General features: G+C 33.1%; 1 protein-coding gene across 1 annotated transcript in view; it reads right to left on the bottom strand.

Annotated features, from left to right (window-relative positions):
• Window positions 1-3,955: 3,955 nt before the first annotated feature.
• Window positions 3,956-14,070, bottom strand: part of LOC117123690 (probable ATP-dependent RNA helicase DHX58) — a 13,687-nt gene continuing 3,572 nt past the window's right edge. Inside the window, exons 3-10 of the mRNA XM_033269704.1 lie at window positions 13,629-13,940; window positions 12,598-12,699; window positions 11,995-12,157; window positions 11,000-11,480; window positions 8,810-9,209; window positions 8,390-8,497; window positions 7,348-7,461; window positions 3,956-6,734 (exon numbers count right to left, since the gene is read on the bottom strand). Coding sequence (XP_033125595.1) covers window positions 5,680-6,734; window positions 7,348-7,461; window positions 8,390-8,497; window positions 8,810-9,209; window positions 11,000-11,480; window positions 11,995-12,157; window positions 12,598-12,699; window positions 13,629-13,940 — 2,735 coding nt within the window. The 3' untranslated portion in view covers window positions 3,956-5,679. The remainder of the gene's footprint in view (window positions 6,735-7,347; window positions 7,462-8,389; window positions 8,498-8,809; window positions 9,210-10,999; window positions 11,481-11,994; window positions 12,158-12,597; window positions 12,700-13,628; window positions 13,941-14,070) is intronic.

Here is a 14,070-nt window from a genome sequence, read left to right on the forward strand (position 1 = left end):
GGCGGTGTTGGCCTACGTTGTGTGTTTGAGTTAGTACGTTGCGTGTTTGTGCTAACACGTTGTGTGTTTGTGCTAGTACGTTGTGTGTTTGTAATTGTATTTTTGGCGGCGTTTGCCTTCCATACACGGCACTGATCTGCCAAAGCCCGTTTGTTGGCAAGTTTCCATGAATCCATGAATCCATGGTAGCCATACGTAAATCAAATCCCCCAAACGTGTAAGTGTTTAGTCATGTTAAATAACATTAATTTGACCAAACATTTTTTTTTGGTAAAATTTGGTCTTTCTCGGATGTTCTCACTCGATCGGGGCTCGACGACCTAACCAAAGAATGTAAACAATGCTGTTTTTTTTTAGTGACGACGTTGGTAAATGTGTTTGAATGAAAACATTAAAATGTTATTTACTTTTGTGATGATTGATTATCGTACAACAATACAGGTTTAAGGCCTGTTTATACTTCAACGATAACGATAACGACAAAAAAAAAAAAGCTAAAAAGCAATTGTTCATATAGAAAATAAAAGAAATAAGTTTTTACACTAGAACGATTCGATAACGATTTATCAGTTGGTATGCGATAACAACATATTTTGACAAATCAAATCAGATGATGTCATAATCATGGAAAAAACATTAAAATCGTCGTAGTAGCAACGTTTTTATCGTTTGTCCATGATTATGACATCTGATTTGATTTGTTAAAATAATTTGTTATTGCATACACGATAAATCGTTATAGAATCGTCTTCTAGTGTAAAAACTTCTCTTATTTCTTTTGTTTTCTATATGAACAAACGCTTTTTAGCATTTTTATCGTTATCGTTATCGTTGAAGTGTAAACAGGCCTTTAGGCCTGGAGAATATCGTTTTGATTTTGAGGTAATTGAGTGCTAGTTTTGGCAGGGAACCTTCATGTTTTGGCGTAGGCCTAGTAACATTGTACTTTGTCAAGTGTGTTCATCCAACATGATCAAAATGACAAGAACAAAAATATTTCCAGCTGATAATATCACTTTTATTTGAAAAGTTAACACAATGATTTAATAATATATTTAATGATTAAACTACATACTATGTAGGAAAATAAGTTTAATAAAAACAAAATTATGCATTTAAAGAAATCTGTGCCGTTGTAGGCTTGCGCACCCGGGCTTGGGCCGACGCTAATTTAGATCGAGTGATCGATGAAGTTTATTAAAGTATGACTGCGCATGCGTTATTTATTTCACGTAGATATACCGTATCGTTTCCAAATTTGTTTACGGCGACGTAAATATATCCACTTCCTAAAAAAAAAGAAAGGAAGAAAAAGAAAAAATCGCCCAAAACGCCTTAGAGGTTATTTTCGGGCGTCTAGAAAATAAAAATTTCGCAGGGCATAACCCCGCGGACCCCAGTGTTTGTCTCAGCCCCACTTCTCCCCCAGCCCCTCTTTTGGACATCTCTGTATCCGCCCCTGGTTTCATTCTGAATTCACTGTTTTGTTGCAATTTCGTGATTTTTAGTAAAAAAAAAGTAAATTATAATTATGATTGTATAGGCCCTAATTGTAGCCTAACTTTGGTTGAATTTAAACTGTATTGTAATTGTAACTGCAGTTGTTGTAAATGTATTTTGTAAATCATGGGTAACACTAAGGATTCAGGGAAAAAGAAGTCTGGATTGATGCGAAAGTTTTTGCTCAAAAGGTGTCAAAATACAGTATAAAGTGGAACGATCTTTTCCTTTATTTTGAAACTGCTGTAGCTTTTGTCAATGAAAAAAATAAGTGTCCCCTAAATAGGGGTTGAATACTGTATGTATTGATTTGACCGTTTGGCACACCAAGAAATTTTCCCCGTCTCATTAATGGGGTGTTCCATAGGGTTGGCGGTATTGGTAAAATATATAATTCTCCTCGTTTCACTGAAAACTGAGTGTCCCCTTAATAGAGGTATCCCTGAATAGGGGTATCCCATTATAGGGGCTCTACTGTATTAAATTGGCTGTATACCGGTATTTTGTATCTTTTTTCGAAACCTCTATGATAACTGGGGGTCTTGGGTCGTGGGAAGCTACATCAATACATTCTGGGTCTTAAGGAGTAAAAGGTTGCCGACCGACCGTAGGACTATATCAACAGCATTATTTCACAACTGTAATTGCAGATGGGTAGAATGCAGAGACTTTAAATACCAGTTAATAGATACAAAATATTACGTCAAATTTTTATTTCATTTAATTGGTCCAAATATCAGTGGTGTATCTAGGAGTCTTGAAATGGGTAGCTGATGCGGGGGAGGGGGAATGATGGTGGGGAAATTGGGGATCCAATCCCTCCCCCATCCAACCCTGGATACGCCAGTGCCAAATAAGTCTAAACAATCAGCAAAAAAGAGGCTATTATAGCAAATAACCAGCTTTCAGTAGAAAACAGCTAAGATGTATCAAATTCAATCTGTTCGGTCAAAATAGGAATTCGCTCAATCTCAAACATGTTTTTTCTTTTCGCTTGAAATGGCATCCACTCGAAGTGACATCCGCCCAAGTAGCAATCACTCAAAGTAGAATCCGTTTATATTCAATGGTTTCAGAAATGGAGATACCACGCAAAATACTTTACCAAAAAAAAACCCATTAAAATCATTAATTTGCTCATTTTAAACTAACATAAAAATCAACTTAAACATTGAAATTTAGTGTATTTAAAAAACTGTACAGCAAAACATCATAAGTTATAGAAACACTTCCAGTCACTGGAAGTTTTTTATTATTTTTATTATTATTATTATCCAGTATAAAATCCTGGGTACATATTTTTTAAAATTCAATAATTCCTATGCTTAAATTAATAATTTGTATGTTACTGTATTAATAAAATGAACAAGTTACTTTCAAAATTATTTGCTATAATTCTATTTTTGTTATTTCCAGAGGACAATGCATCTAAAAAACTAAGGATTGACAAATAAATTAAAGTGTTGATGTTGGGATTTCTTTGAATGCTGCCCTGTTGCTTACATGTTTCGTTCTTTATCATTTGTATAAATTATAATATATTTTAAATTTTTTTAGAGACATGCAAATACTGTTATTTTGTATCAATAAAAATATTATTGTACTACTGTATGTTTAACCATGAAGAAAATATTATTTATATGGAAATAAACAATAGTAATCTAAATACTCTATATTTTGAAGTTCCCCCCTATCAATGAAAGTAACTTTGTTTCAAAGATCTTAAAAATTAAAGATTCGCGTGGAATTTCTGTAATTTCTAGGACGCCCTCTTGCTAAAACAAGTACATTGTAAGGCAAGTACTTTTTTTATGCGTTGTTCAGCGAACTCGCCACCCGTCAATAATGATAATTCCAAATAAAAATGAAATTTTATTTTTGGCCAATAAGCACACCCACACTGCCATGAGAAAACGGATATTTAAGATAAAAATAAGTTTTTTTTTTAATTATGCCCGCTGCTGCCTTGAAATCTCCAAAAATAAGATATGTATATTTCTTCCTAATTATATAAATTTAAAGCATTTAACCATCCCATTACTACACTGTTTACATTCCCCAATAACATTTTATTTTTATTTTCTCCTCCATCTGAATGTTTTTGGCAAAACTATTTGCTAAATAAGAAAACAACATATTTTTTTCCGCCTTCTTCTGACGATCTTTAAAAAAATAAGTTTGGGAACAAGGTATAAAAATGTCTCGCCTAAACCTTGCATAGTATTTAATGAACCTAGCTTACAATTTATTCTTTAAGTTGTTTTTTGGCATTTTTGGTTTTCTCTGTATTAAACTTTAAATATGAAAAACAACGCACTTAATTCATTTTACTGCATTTTTCGTATTTCCCTAACTAATGTATTCCAGACAGTGATAGTCCAAAATATAAACAGAACTATACAAAAACCCATTTCTTTCCTGAACAAACACTTTGTATACAAAACATCAAATACAATTTTAAAATCAATAATCATTATTTATTCAGTAAAATATCACAGTAATCGCAAAAAGAAATTCTGTATTGAAAACATATTAGTGAAGATGTTGGCTTACATCTGTGTCATTGGTTGACATATGTCTTTGTAGTCTCGACAGAGCATGATATTCATTCTTTGAATAAAACGTTCAGAATACAAATACAAAAAGAAAAGCAAGTCTTAAAATTCAGACTGGGTCACTATCCAAATGCCACAACCTGATTCTATTTAGATTGGTATGTAAAGCATCCTTTCCTATCACATATTCTTTAATATCATGAGCCCATAAATTTAATTGAAATCAGTATTTCAAATATGTCATTAGATTTTTTAAAAACTAATAAAAATGTCAATGCATTTTTAAAGAAAATTTCGAAAAATGTACATCATTTGGGCATTTAGAACATACACATTTTAATATTTAAAAAAGATTTTTTGGGATAAAAACAGTAAAAATATACTACTGTACCATTTTGACACTGACTAAGAAAGACAGGCAGTTTGTGTTATACATCGATGAATTACTTACAGCTTAATGCTAAAATTAATACACCGTAATGTGAAACTTATTTTATTTATTAATTTTTTTTTTATATTTTATTTTGCTGTGACCTTCTTTACATATTGTACTACTAATATGTTGGCAATTGCACTAACTATAGGCCTATCATTAATTATTTTTTGTTGACAAATCTTATCTTATTTTTTCTACCCATTACCTTCAAAATGGTATGTAAATACAATTAAATATGATCATATTTCCTCCATATGATCAGTGATTGATTCAGGGGGGAGGGTAGCAGCTGGCCAGCTCCCCCACTAAACTTTTCAAAGTTTAAAAAAAAACGGAGAAAGAAAAAAAAAAAATTATATTCAAATTTTAAGTCTGAGGATGCCATTTCCAGCCAGGTGCCATAATCATAAATTTTCTTGCCTCAGCCCCAACCATGGTGGGGCTAAAGTGATACAGACCCTCAATCTGTGAAAGTCGCTCCCTAAGCCCTCTCTATTCCAAATTCCTGAATCCACTATTGATGGTTAATAAAGTAGCAATGATACTATTTAAGTACTGTACTGTACTACATAGACCCATCAAAATTATTTACCTAATTACAGGACATAAATTTCTTTTTTTACTTAAAACTATAGTAAATGGAATCCAATTTATTTAATTAAATGGAAAAAAAAAATCCAAAAAAATAAGATATTTACTTCAATGTACACATAGTAAAATCAATAATCAAATACTTACCAAGATAAAAGAATATTTAACTATGTGATCCACAGATTTATAGAATTCTCTAACTAAATATTAAAACTCATGCACACACTTAATATGTAAACTAATAATCTTGATTATAAATATGAAAATAAAGTATTCTGTGAATTGAACAACTGAAATTTGAATTGACTTGAGCTCTGTCCAGACTATCTAATTGTATTTGACAAAAACATGTGACATGCCTAAATATGGTAATGATGACATCATACCATGACCATATATAGGCACATCATGACTATATATTGGCATACAACAGTTTTTTGTCAAAAAAAATTTGATAATCTGGATTTTTACTCATATTTTGATATTATGCATAGAATCTCTGAGATGGCCTGTGAGAAGATAAAGTATCTTGCCAAAGGATAGAAATGAAATGGAACACTGAGATATGAGCCCAAAAAGTGCCAACCATCTATATTCCTACTGGTTCTCTATTGGTGGAATTGAAACATCAAGTAATTTCCACTGTGAGAAAGCCTTCCGCTCCCCATTAGGAAACCTGACAATAAAGTTTTTTAGTTTCAAGCAAGGGTAGCGTTTGAAAGTGTTGCCCCAATCGGCACCACATGCTTCGCAGTAGATCTTCTTTGTATTATACTTTTTTTTCTTTTCATCATGGTGAACTTTAACATTGATTTTACTCCAATTCCAATAGAACTCATTGTATACATGATTTGATTCCCACAATAAGCGAATTTCGCTGAGTGAGCAAACAAAAACATTACATTTTCCATCACCTGTGCCCCCTCGGCAGTAAAGCTCATACTTTGATAACCGACTTGGATTTTCAACTTTTTTACCTTGACTACTGGCATTCATATCAACTTTGTAACTCTTGCTTGGTATATGTTTTGTACTTCCCTTCTCGATTGCTTTACTACTCGCACTGACTGAGGAACACGTCTTTTCTTTCTCCGTAAACACTTTGCTTTCGATATTCACACTGCTGGCTGTTGAAGATTTTACCTCCTCACTTGTTTGACCTCTGACATTTGTATCAAATGAATAACATTTATCTGTTACCTCTTTCACAGCTTTCTCCGATGGATTAATTTTAGATACGTTTTGTTCTTTGACCTCTCTATTTACTCCCAATATCTCAAGCTTCTTGTTTAGATTGCTTTTTTCCTTTACAGACTCAGGTAAGTCCTGAAGACTTTTTACTACTTCATTGAACTGTAACTCTGCCACCAGATCAAGCAGTTCTTTAGTGGCATCGTCTTCTGATTGGAAGATATGGATCCCGTCCTTGGTGGAGCTGAAGATTACTGCCATTTTCACACCAGTCAGTTTCGCATCTTTTAATTCAGTAGATGACAAGAGTAGCAGTCTTTGTTCAGCATTGAAGCTCTCTATTTCACTTGATTTGTCAGTGATACTCAATGATTTGGTTGTTAGATTCTTGAAATCAGGACTTTTCTTCAACCAATCGTAAAGAGCTTCCCGAACCTGGCGGTGCTCACTGACAATTATTGCTGAAAACACACACAAAAAATTCCTGTTTAAAAAAAGCTCTGTTCTATTGCCTTATTTAATTAGACTGAATAAAGTAATATTATGGGAATGAGACCTACTTTCATTTATATTGAGGTAATATTACTAGGAATGCCGCGCAAACTCAAAATTGCAGTAACAGTTTTGTTCTGAGCTTTTCATACAGGAGTCAATGCAGAGAATACTGCGGTAACAAGTTGTCTGAAAGTGGCTTAAGTCTCCTTATGAGGCTTAAAAATGGAGTTTGTCGTTAGTCATTCTCTCACAGGAATTTAACTCTGGGCCCTGGGATTAGAAGGCAAGTATCTTAACCACTAAGGTATAAAACTCCACACCACTTCAAGGTGCAGATTATATTTAGCTAAATTATTGTTTTGCTCATCATGACCAACAATAAAATTCCCAAAATTTCACCTTACTCAATCTTGGGAAGTGAAATTGTTTTCAGTCGTAAAAACTTTCTTAGATTTATTGGAAGACACACATATAATTAACTGCTTATATACTACACTTCCATCTTTTTCTTGTTGAAAACTTCCATTCAAAGACAGCAATGTATACTAGGCAGATACATAACATTAAATAAGTACAAACCCTTAAAATCACCACCACTCTTTTTCAAAATTTCCCTCTTCAAATGAGCAAGTCTAGGATTTTCATACTTGCCATCTCCTTCTCTAGATAGCTTATGAAGTTCACTTGAGTGTTCTGTGAGCAATTAAAAAAATATTTTATCAATGTACAGACTTGATAAATGTAATTTGTGTTCTAACTGCATAGCGTACATCTCCAAATAATTAATATTCTTGATTTCAATCTTTTCCGCGTGGGTGTGGTCGTGGATCGTGGGCTTGAAGCACGGAGGTATGTTTAAGATAGGCCATACTGTAATTTCATCAAAAAACAAAAATATTAAAATGATGTTGCATCAAAGAACAATTTGGAATACAAAACGATATTGATTGTAATATACGATATTAGCCCTGCCGAAATTGGACCACAGCCAGACCACTTCATGCGGGCCTTGACTATGGATGTATTGTGGACTAGAATTTCAGTAAGGGGTGTCGCAGAGATGCCCTTAGTATTCCATTATAATCACCTCTGTGCTCGTGAGCACTAAACATCAAATTTTGTCAATGAGTTACAAAGTAAAAATTAAATGTGAAAAAGCATTATTGAAGTTAGCGATTGTTTATTTAAATGGTTACAAAAGTTTAAAATGGATGAAAATAGCTATGTTTATGTTATCAATACCAACTTAGAAACGTTAAAAGAAATGAGCAATGTTGGGCAGAATATGTACATATGGCAAAATCAATGAGTTGATGACAAGAAAACTTTTATTACTGAATTTAAATTAAGAAATCAGATATTGCAAAACAAAAATTCTCTGAAAATATTAGGTTATACTCCTGTTTAAATTATTCTAATCTGTTGAAAACAAACTTTCAGTTAGATAATTAAATTTAATAAAAATGGAAAATATTTACCATAGAAAATGTTATACAAAATATAGATTAGGCAATGTTTAGAAATTAAGAAAGGTAGATAGGTTAAGGAAAACAATTTTATTACAAAATTTCCTTCCAAAGTAACATGGATTTTAGTTTGACTAACTAGATTCTGAACTTACCTTGATAGAGATCGTCAAGCCATTCATTGTCATCACCATGTTCTCTGTAGAATATTTTCAACAAGGCAAAAGCATCCTTGGTCCTCATTTTTTCATTCATCTGTAAAACTAGTTAAGAAAATACTAGCTGAATCAATAATGCATTATCAGTCAATACTACTATGTGAATGTGATGGTCATAAAACTTTTTTTTAATGTAATAATAATTATAATAATAATAATAATAATAATAATAATAATAATAATAATAATAATAACAATAATAATAATAATAATAATAATAATAATAATAATAATAATAATAATAATAATAATAATAATACTGTTAGTCTTATAAAGTGCTTAAAAGCAATGCTTCTTAAAAGGAACCCCCCAAGAAATGGAATGAAACCATAAAATATCTTAAATGTCAATATTTACCTTCATTATAGATGGATAAATGTTTCAAAAGAACAGATCTTTCATTTTCAATTTTCTTGTCCTGTTTTTCCTCCTCCTGTTTGCTCAATTCTAAGATGCGATTCCCATACTCCTCAGAATAGCGCTGTGACGGTTCAGTATTCATATCCAGTTTTTGCTCAATTTTCGACATCATCTCACTAATTACACTGCAAAATGTATTATCTTGGCGTCTTCCAACAACGGAAGAATTTGAGATTTTTGGATAGATTTGTTTGTACAACTCCTCTTTTGTGGACTCTTCTGTTACAGCTGAAATGCACATAGCATCAAGGGCACCCATTAAGTTGCTCAGATTATCTGCAGCTTCTTTCATATCTCCCTGATTTTGTAAGCTTTCCCTAGTTGTCAAGCCAACTACCTGTGTATGACATAAAAATATTCCGTAAACTTGATACACAGTGTCTAATAGCACCATAATTCTTTGGTTGGGAAACAAATCATAATAAGCAATTACTGTATTTTTTAAAAGAAAACCAGTGACATGAAGAAGGAGTCAATACAACCTAAAATTTGCCTGAAGGCCCATGGGTTATTTTCGAAAGAAGTAATAGCTCAAAGGGTCATTATTTACAATCAGTGCCAAAATTACTTAACTGCTTTTAGTCCTACTAATTTTAGGTTTTTCATTGCATATTTCTCTATTTGTATTGGGGGTGGCAAATGTTCAGCTTTGGGTTCATAACAGATTCAGCTCACACAAGCATTGTTAAATACTGTAAACTATATTCGTATACAGTAATTAGTAAAAGGATGGAAAAATATACTATAAACTATATTCTTCACCAAATGCGAAATGAAGTTTAGGCTAGTCAGGCCTAATTTCTTATTTTAAATGCCTTAAATACTTTGATTCTACTTTTTTTTCAGAGCATCCAAGGATGAATGAAATCCCTCAGCCATGAGACTAATTTTCTTTGTTGTTCATCTTTTCTGAAAGCCACTTTAGGAATGAATTACTAGGTAGTAGTACTGCAGTTACGTAAACAACACACAAATCAAGAATCCAGCAGCTGGGCCAAGAAGTTATAGCAACATATGGAAATGCTTTTGCCACTTTTTATCATTTGCTAGTTCAGCTATCATGAAAGCAGCGAACTGCTGTACAGGTAGTTAGGGATTGACCAATTAAAAACATTGGGTTTGTTTCATTTTCATAAAGGGGTTAAAATACTAACAAAATTTAATTTGCACAGTAAATATTCTTTTGTTAAAACTTATATATAATACAATACACATAGTACAATGTAAAGTAAACAAATGTTGAGATCTCTCTTGCCCTAGTCCACGCTTACGTGTTGGCGGGATTGGCTTAGCCCTACGCTACACCCCTACGGAAATTTTCAAATGGTCCAGAGTATAAATTGCATTTTTTTTTTTTTGCAGAAATATAACCTAATTGCTGCAAAGTATCTTGTCTTAGGATTTTTTTAAAATAAAGGTAATAAAGGCACACAAAAAATGCAACTGATAACTAAATTAGGCCAAATTACACAAAGAAAGAAGTCATACACTGCGAACAAGTCAAGCAAACAGAAGTATGATGTCATACCATTAAATCGGACTATCACGCTTAAGAGATTTTTTGACCCCCATGAAAGCCAATCGTGGATTTGATGGTTTTTACATTTTCTTATTTTCCGATAAAACTACCCAACCAATCATACTAAGTTTTATATCAGCTTCAAGCTTATTATATTCCCTCCATGAATCCCCTTGGGCCAACTCGAACAAAGAGGGAATAAGAAACGAGCTCGGAACAGCCAAAAACCTCAAATTTCTTGAAATTCCCTATCTGAATCGGCGTGCTGTTATAAATCGGAATTTTCCGACAAAACCGTAGGGATTTTTTTCATTTTTTCTTCACGAATTGGTAGATTAATATTTTTTACAATGTAATCCGCTTGGGCCATTACAAGAAAATCATAGATTTTGTACCAAATATGTACTTTTGTGAAAAAAAATCCAGTTTTCTCCAATGGTTAAGGCAACATTGGAGAGCAAATGATACAATGTTTCCATATTTTGTCAGTATTGTGGTACAGGAAGCAGGAGAAAAATTTTGTTGAAGGTAAAATGATGGTGGTATGATTGATAACAAATATAATTAAAAGGATGAAAAATATACTGTATATGGAATATATTTCATACTTGTGTCATAGCTGAATTAGCTGCTAATTTTTCCTTAAGGTATGATTCCATAATGGAACGGTACGGATGATGAGTCTGGCTACTCAAGTGGCAATCATCTAGGATCAGTAGAGTGAGGTCTTTGAAGGTTAATGCTTTTGAGTTCAGAGCTTTTTTGAAAATCTCAGGAGTTGAGAGTATGACATCATTATCTTTCAGACATTCTGCTGTTATATTCTTCTGGTCATCAAGAATACTTTCAATCTTGATGGTGCTCCGAAGACTGCCAAACCAATTCGTGTTGGTTGTTGTAAGACAGACGGCTTTAGGCTTCTTCACACAATCTTCTCCTGGGTTCTGCAGATGGGTTGTACAGATATGGGCTGGAATCCTGCTTCTAGTTTCATCTCCATTTGGAACAATTATCAGAACATTCTTCTGTTTACCATCTAGAGCATCTGCAACAAGCTGCTCTTCATACTTTTTTAGTGGAATAATGTTCCTGAAAGAAAATTAAATGCACATATCTATTGAACAACTTTTGCTAGGGTCAAAGGGACAATTGATTTCAAGAAACAAATTAACCAGTGAATGTTACATAGCGCATATTTTGCAGTCAAAATTGCAAATTTCATTACAATATTTAAAAAAATAGTTTCTGAAACAATGGTCATGCATGCTTACTCCCAAATGAACCAAACAAATGAACAGTGAGTTTTTGAGGACTGTTTGTTAAGCACAGAAGTTTATTTTATTTTTAATTGATAGAGAAATTTATGGCGTCACCCATAGTCGAGGAGTGTAGGATCCTTGAAGATGGTAATTCATTAAAACAAAATATTCAAATAAAACATCAATAAAAAATCCGAACAAGCAAAAAAAATCTAAACCATTATTGCAGGGAAATCAAAAATCAATAGCAACACATGGCAGATAAGGAAATGGTGACAGAATCCAAGAATCAAGTAAAAATTGTTATTTTCTCATGTACACTGTTTTCCAATGCCTCAACTTACATATCTTTCTCTGGAAATGCTGTTACCGCATTAGAAAAATTAGTTGCAAGTCTACTACCTCCAAACACTGCTGAATTAGCTGAAGTTGGTGATGTGTAGCCAAAAACCAGTTGGTTTTCCTTTGGTCTTGCTCCTTGGTAAAAACTTAAATTTATATTTATATCTGGTGAGAGGAATGGATATACTCTGTTTTAAATACAAGTAAAATTTAGATGTAAAAATTATAATTATAATTTTGTTGAAAAGGATTTTGGAGATAAACCAAAATTGTTGTTCCCTCATGATTCAGCCGCTACCTAGGCTAGCCTTAACCATATTACGACAGCCTTAAGTTGCCATCAGTTCCCCAACATAATCCATGTACTTAGTTTGACCAAAATTAGTCCAATGCTAACATGGCCTTTAGCTTTGTCTACTCTATCAAATTTTCTTTGACAAAAACTGAATATTCCCATATATAGTTATGATGTGGCTATATATGGTCATGATGTGATGCCATCATCACCATATTTAGGCATGTCACATGTTTTTGTCAAATAATGTCTGGGCAGGGATTTTGATACTTCTTATTTTCAAGCTAAAGATAAATTAAAGAATACGTACGCGGAGTGCCCTGTGGTGTTTGTGGCAACTGCATGTTCTGGTCGACATTTAAGTTGGAAGCATCTGCATGAGATGATGAGTTCGGCGATAAATTGATGCTTTCTTGAATAAAAATTTTTAAAAATAAAACCCAATTGTATTTCGCTATTTATACCACATTTGCACACATCAAAAATTAGCATCTCACTGCCTGTGTGTTACATTGGTGTGACTACATCTATTTGTCATTTTTAGTGGTTGTAATATCCAAATGTAAATGTGTAGCAGACAGTAAAAGGATGTGAGACTCATTATAAACAGGCATAATAACAATAATAATTGCAAATATCATTGTTAAATTTTTACAAGTATAACCAAATAAGATAGCAATTTTCTATGCACTATTGGAAAATTAGTGCACAAAGGAACAATAAGTGCAAACAAAATTAGGGGGCCCACGAACAGTACTGTACTAGCAATAACAAAATAAAAAAAAACATTTTTATATTTTAATAATAAATTACATTAAAAATAATGATAACACTTGTGATAATAATATTAATAACAATAAAATTTACTAAAAAATAAACTATACTAAAAAGGAATAATAAAATTACTATATAGTTCATTCCAAGCTTCCTAATTGAATGACATTAATTTAAAATAGGTTATTCTCGTCCTTCACTGATCAAACTAGCATAGGTTGCATTTTAACCCTTTCCAGTCGTATGGCGTCGCGACAACGCCCTTTTTGACCATACTTTATAGTGAGGGGTGTCGTACGTACACCCTGTATAGTTTTCATGGTAATTATTTTATAGCTAGGCTACCCTCTATAGGATTTTTTGAGTGATGTAGGAGTATTTCTGTAGAGGGCCTCCTGTATTCAGACCAAATAAAATGCCTGCGCCCAGTAAAAACCCGACATTTAGTGTAGATGATGTAATTTCCCAGCTTTGGTACAGCCTCAGGCAATGGTAATGGGGCAGATTGGAAAGGGTAAAATCCTGCACTATTTACTGTATTAGATCTACCGGTAACCAAATACATACCGTAACTAGACTTGATTGCTTTGAATTCTTTTTTCATCCTGTTTGCCAGGTCAACTTGCTTTATTTCATCTGACCTAAGCGCCTTCACAATATTGTCTTTCCAGTCTGGTCTACGAAACAACCTTTCACAGAGACACACGGCAGCTGATGTGTTGCCCTCTGTTTTATAAACGGCTTTTATTTTTTCCTCATCACTACTTGTAAGTGTGTTTCCTAAAGCCACAATGAAGTCCATTACATCAACACACTTGACAAACTCTTCTCGAAATTTTTCGTTAAAGGCAGCTGTATATGCACCATCCTCAGCCATGGCTGTGATTTTGATATGAACAAGAAAGAAAGATAGTATGAGCCACTAAAAAAGAAATTATGTTAAGTTCTGATCTGATTTGCCCATTGGGTGTGATATATGGCACCATCATACTAATAATTAGGTGTGATG

The sequence above is a fragment of the Anneissia japonica genome, unplaced genomic scaffold (genome assembly GCF_011630105.1).
Source record: "Anneissia japonica isolate Jap-2015-1 unplaced genomic scaffold, ASM1163010v1 scaffold287714_len2871179_cov188, whole genome shotgun sequence".
NCBI classification, from domain to species: Eukaryota; Metazoa; Echinodermata; class Crinoidea; order Comatulida; family Comatulidae; genus Anneissia; species Anneissia japonica.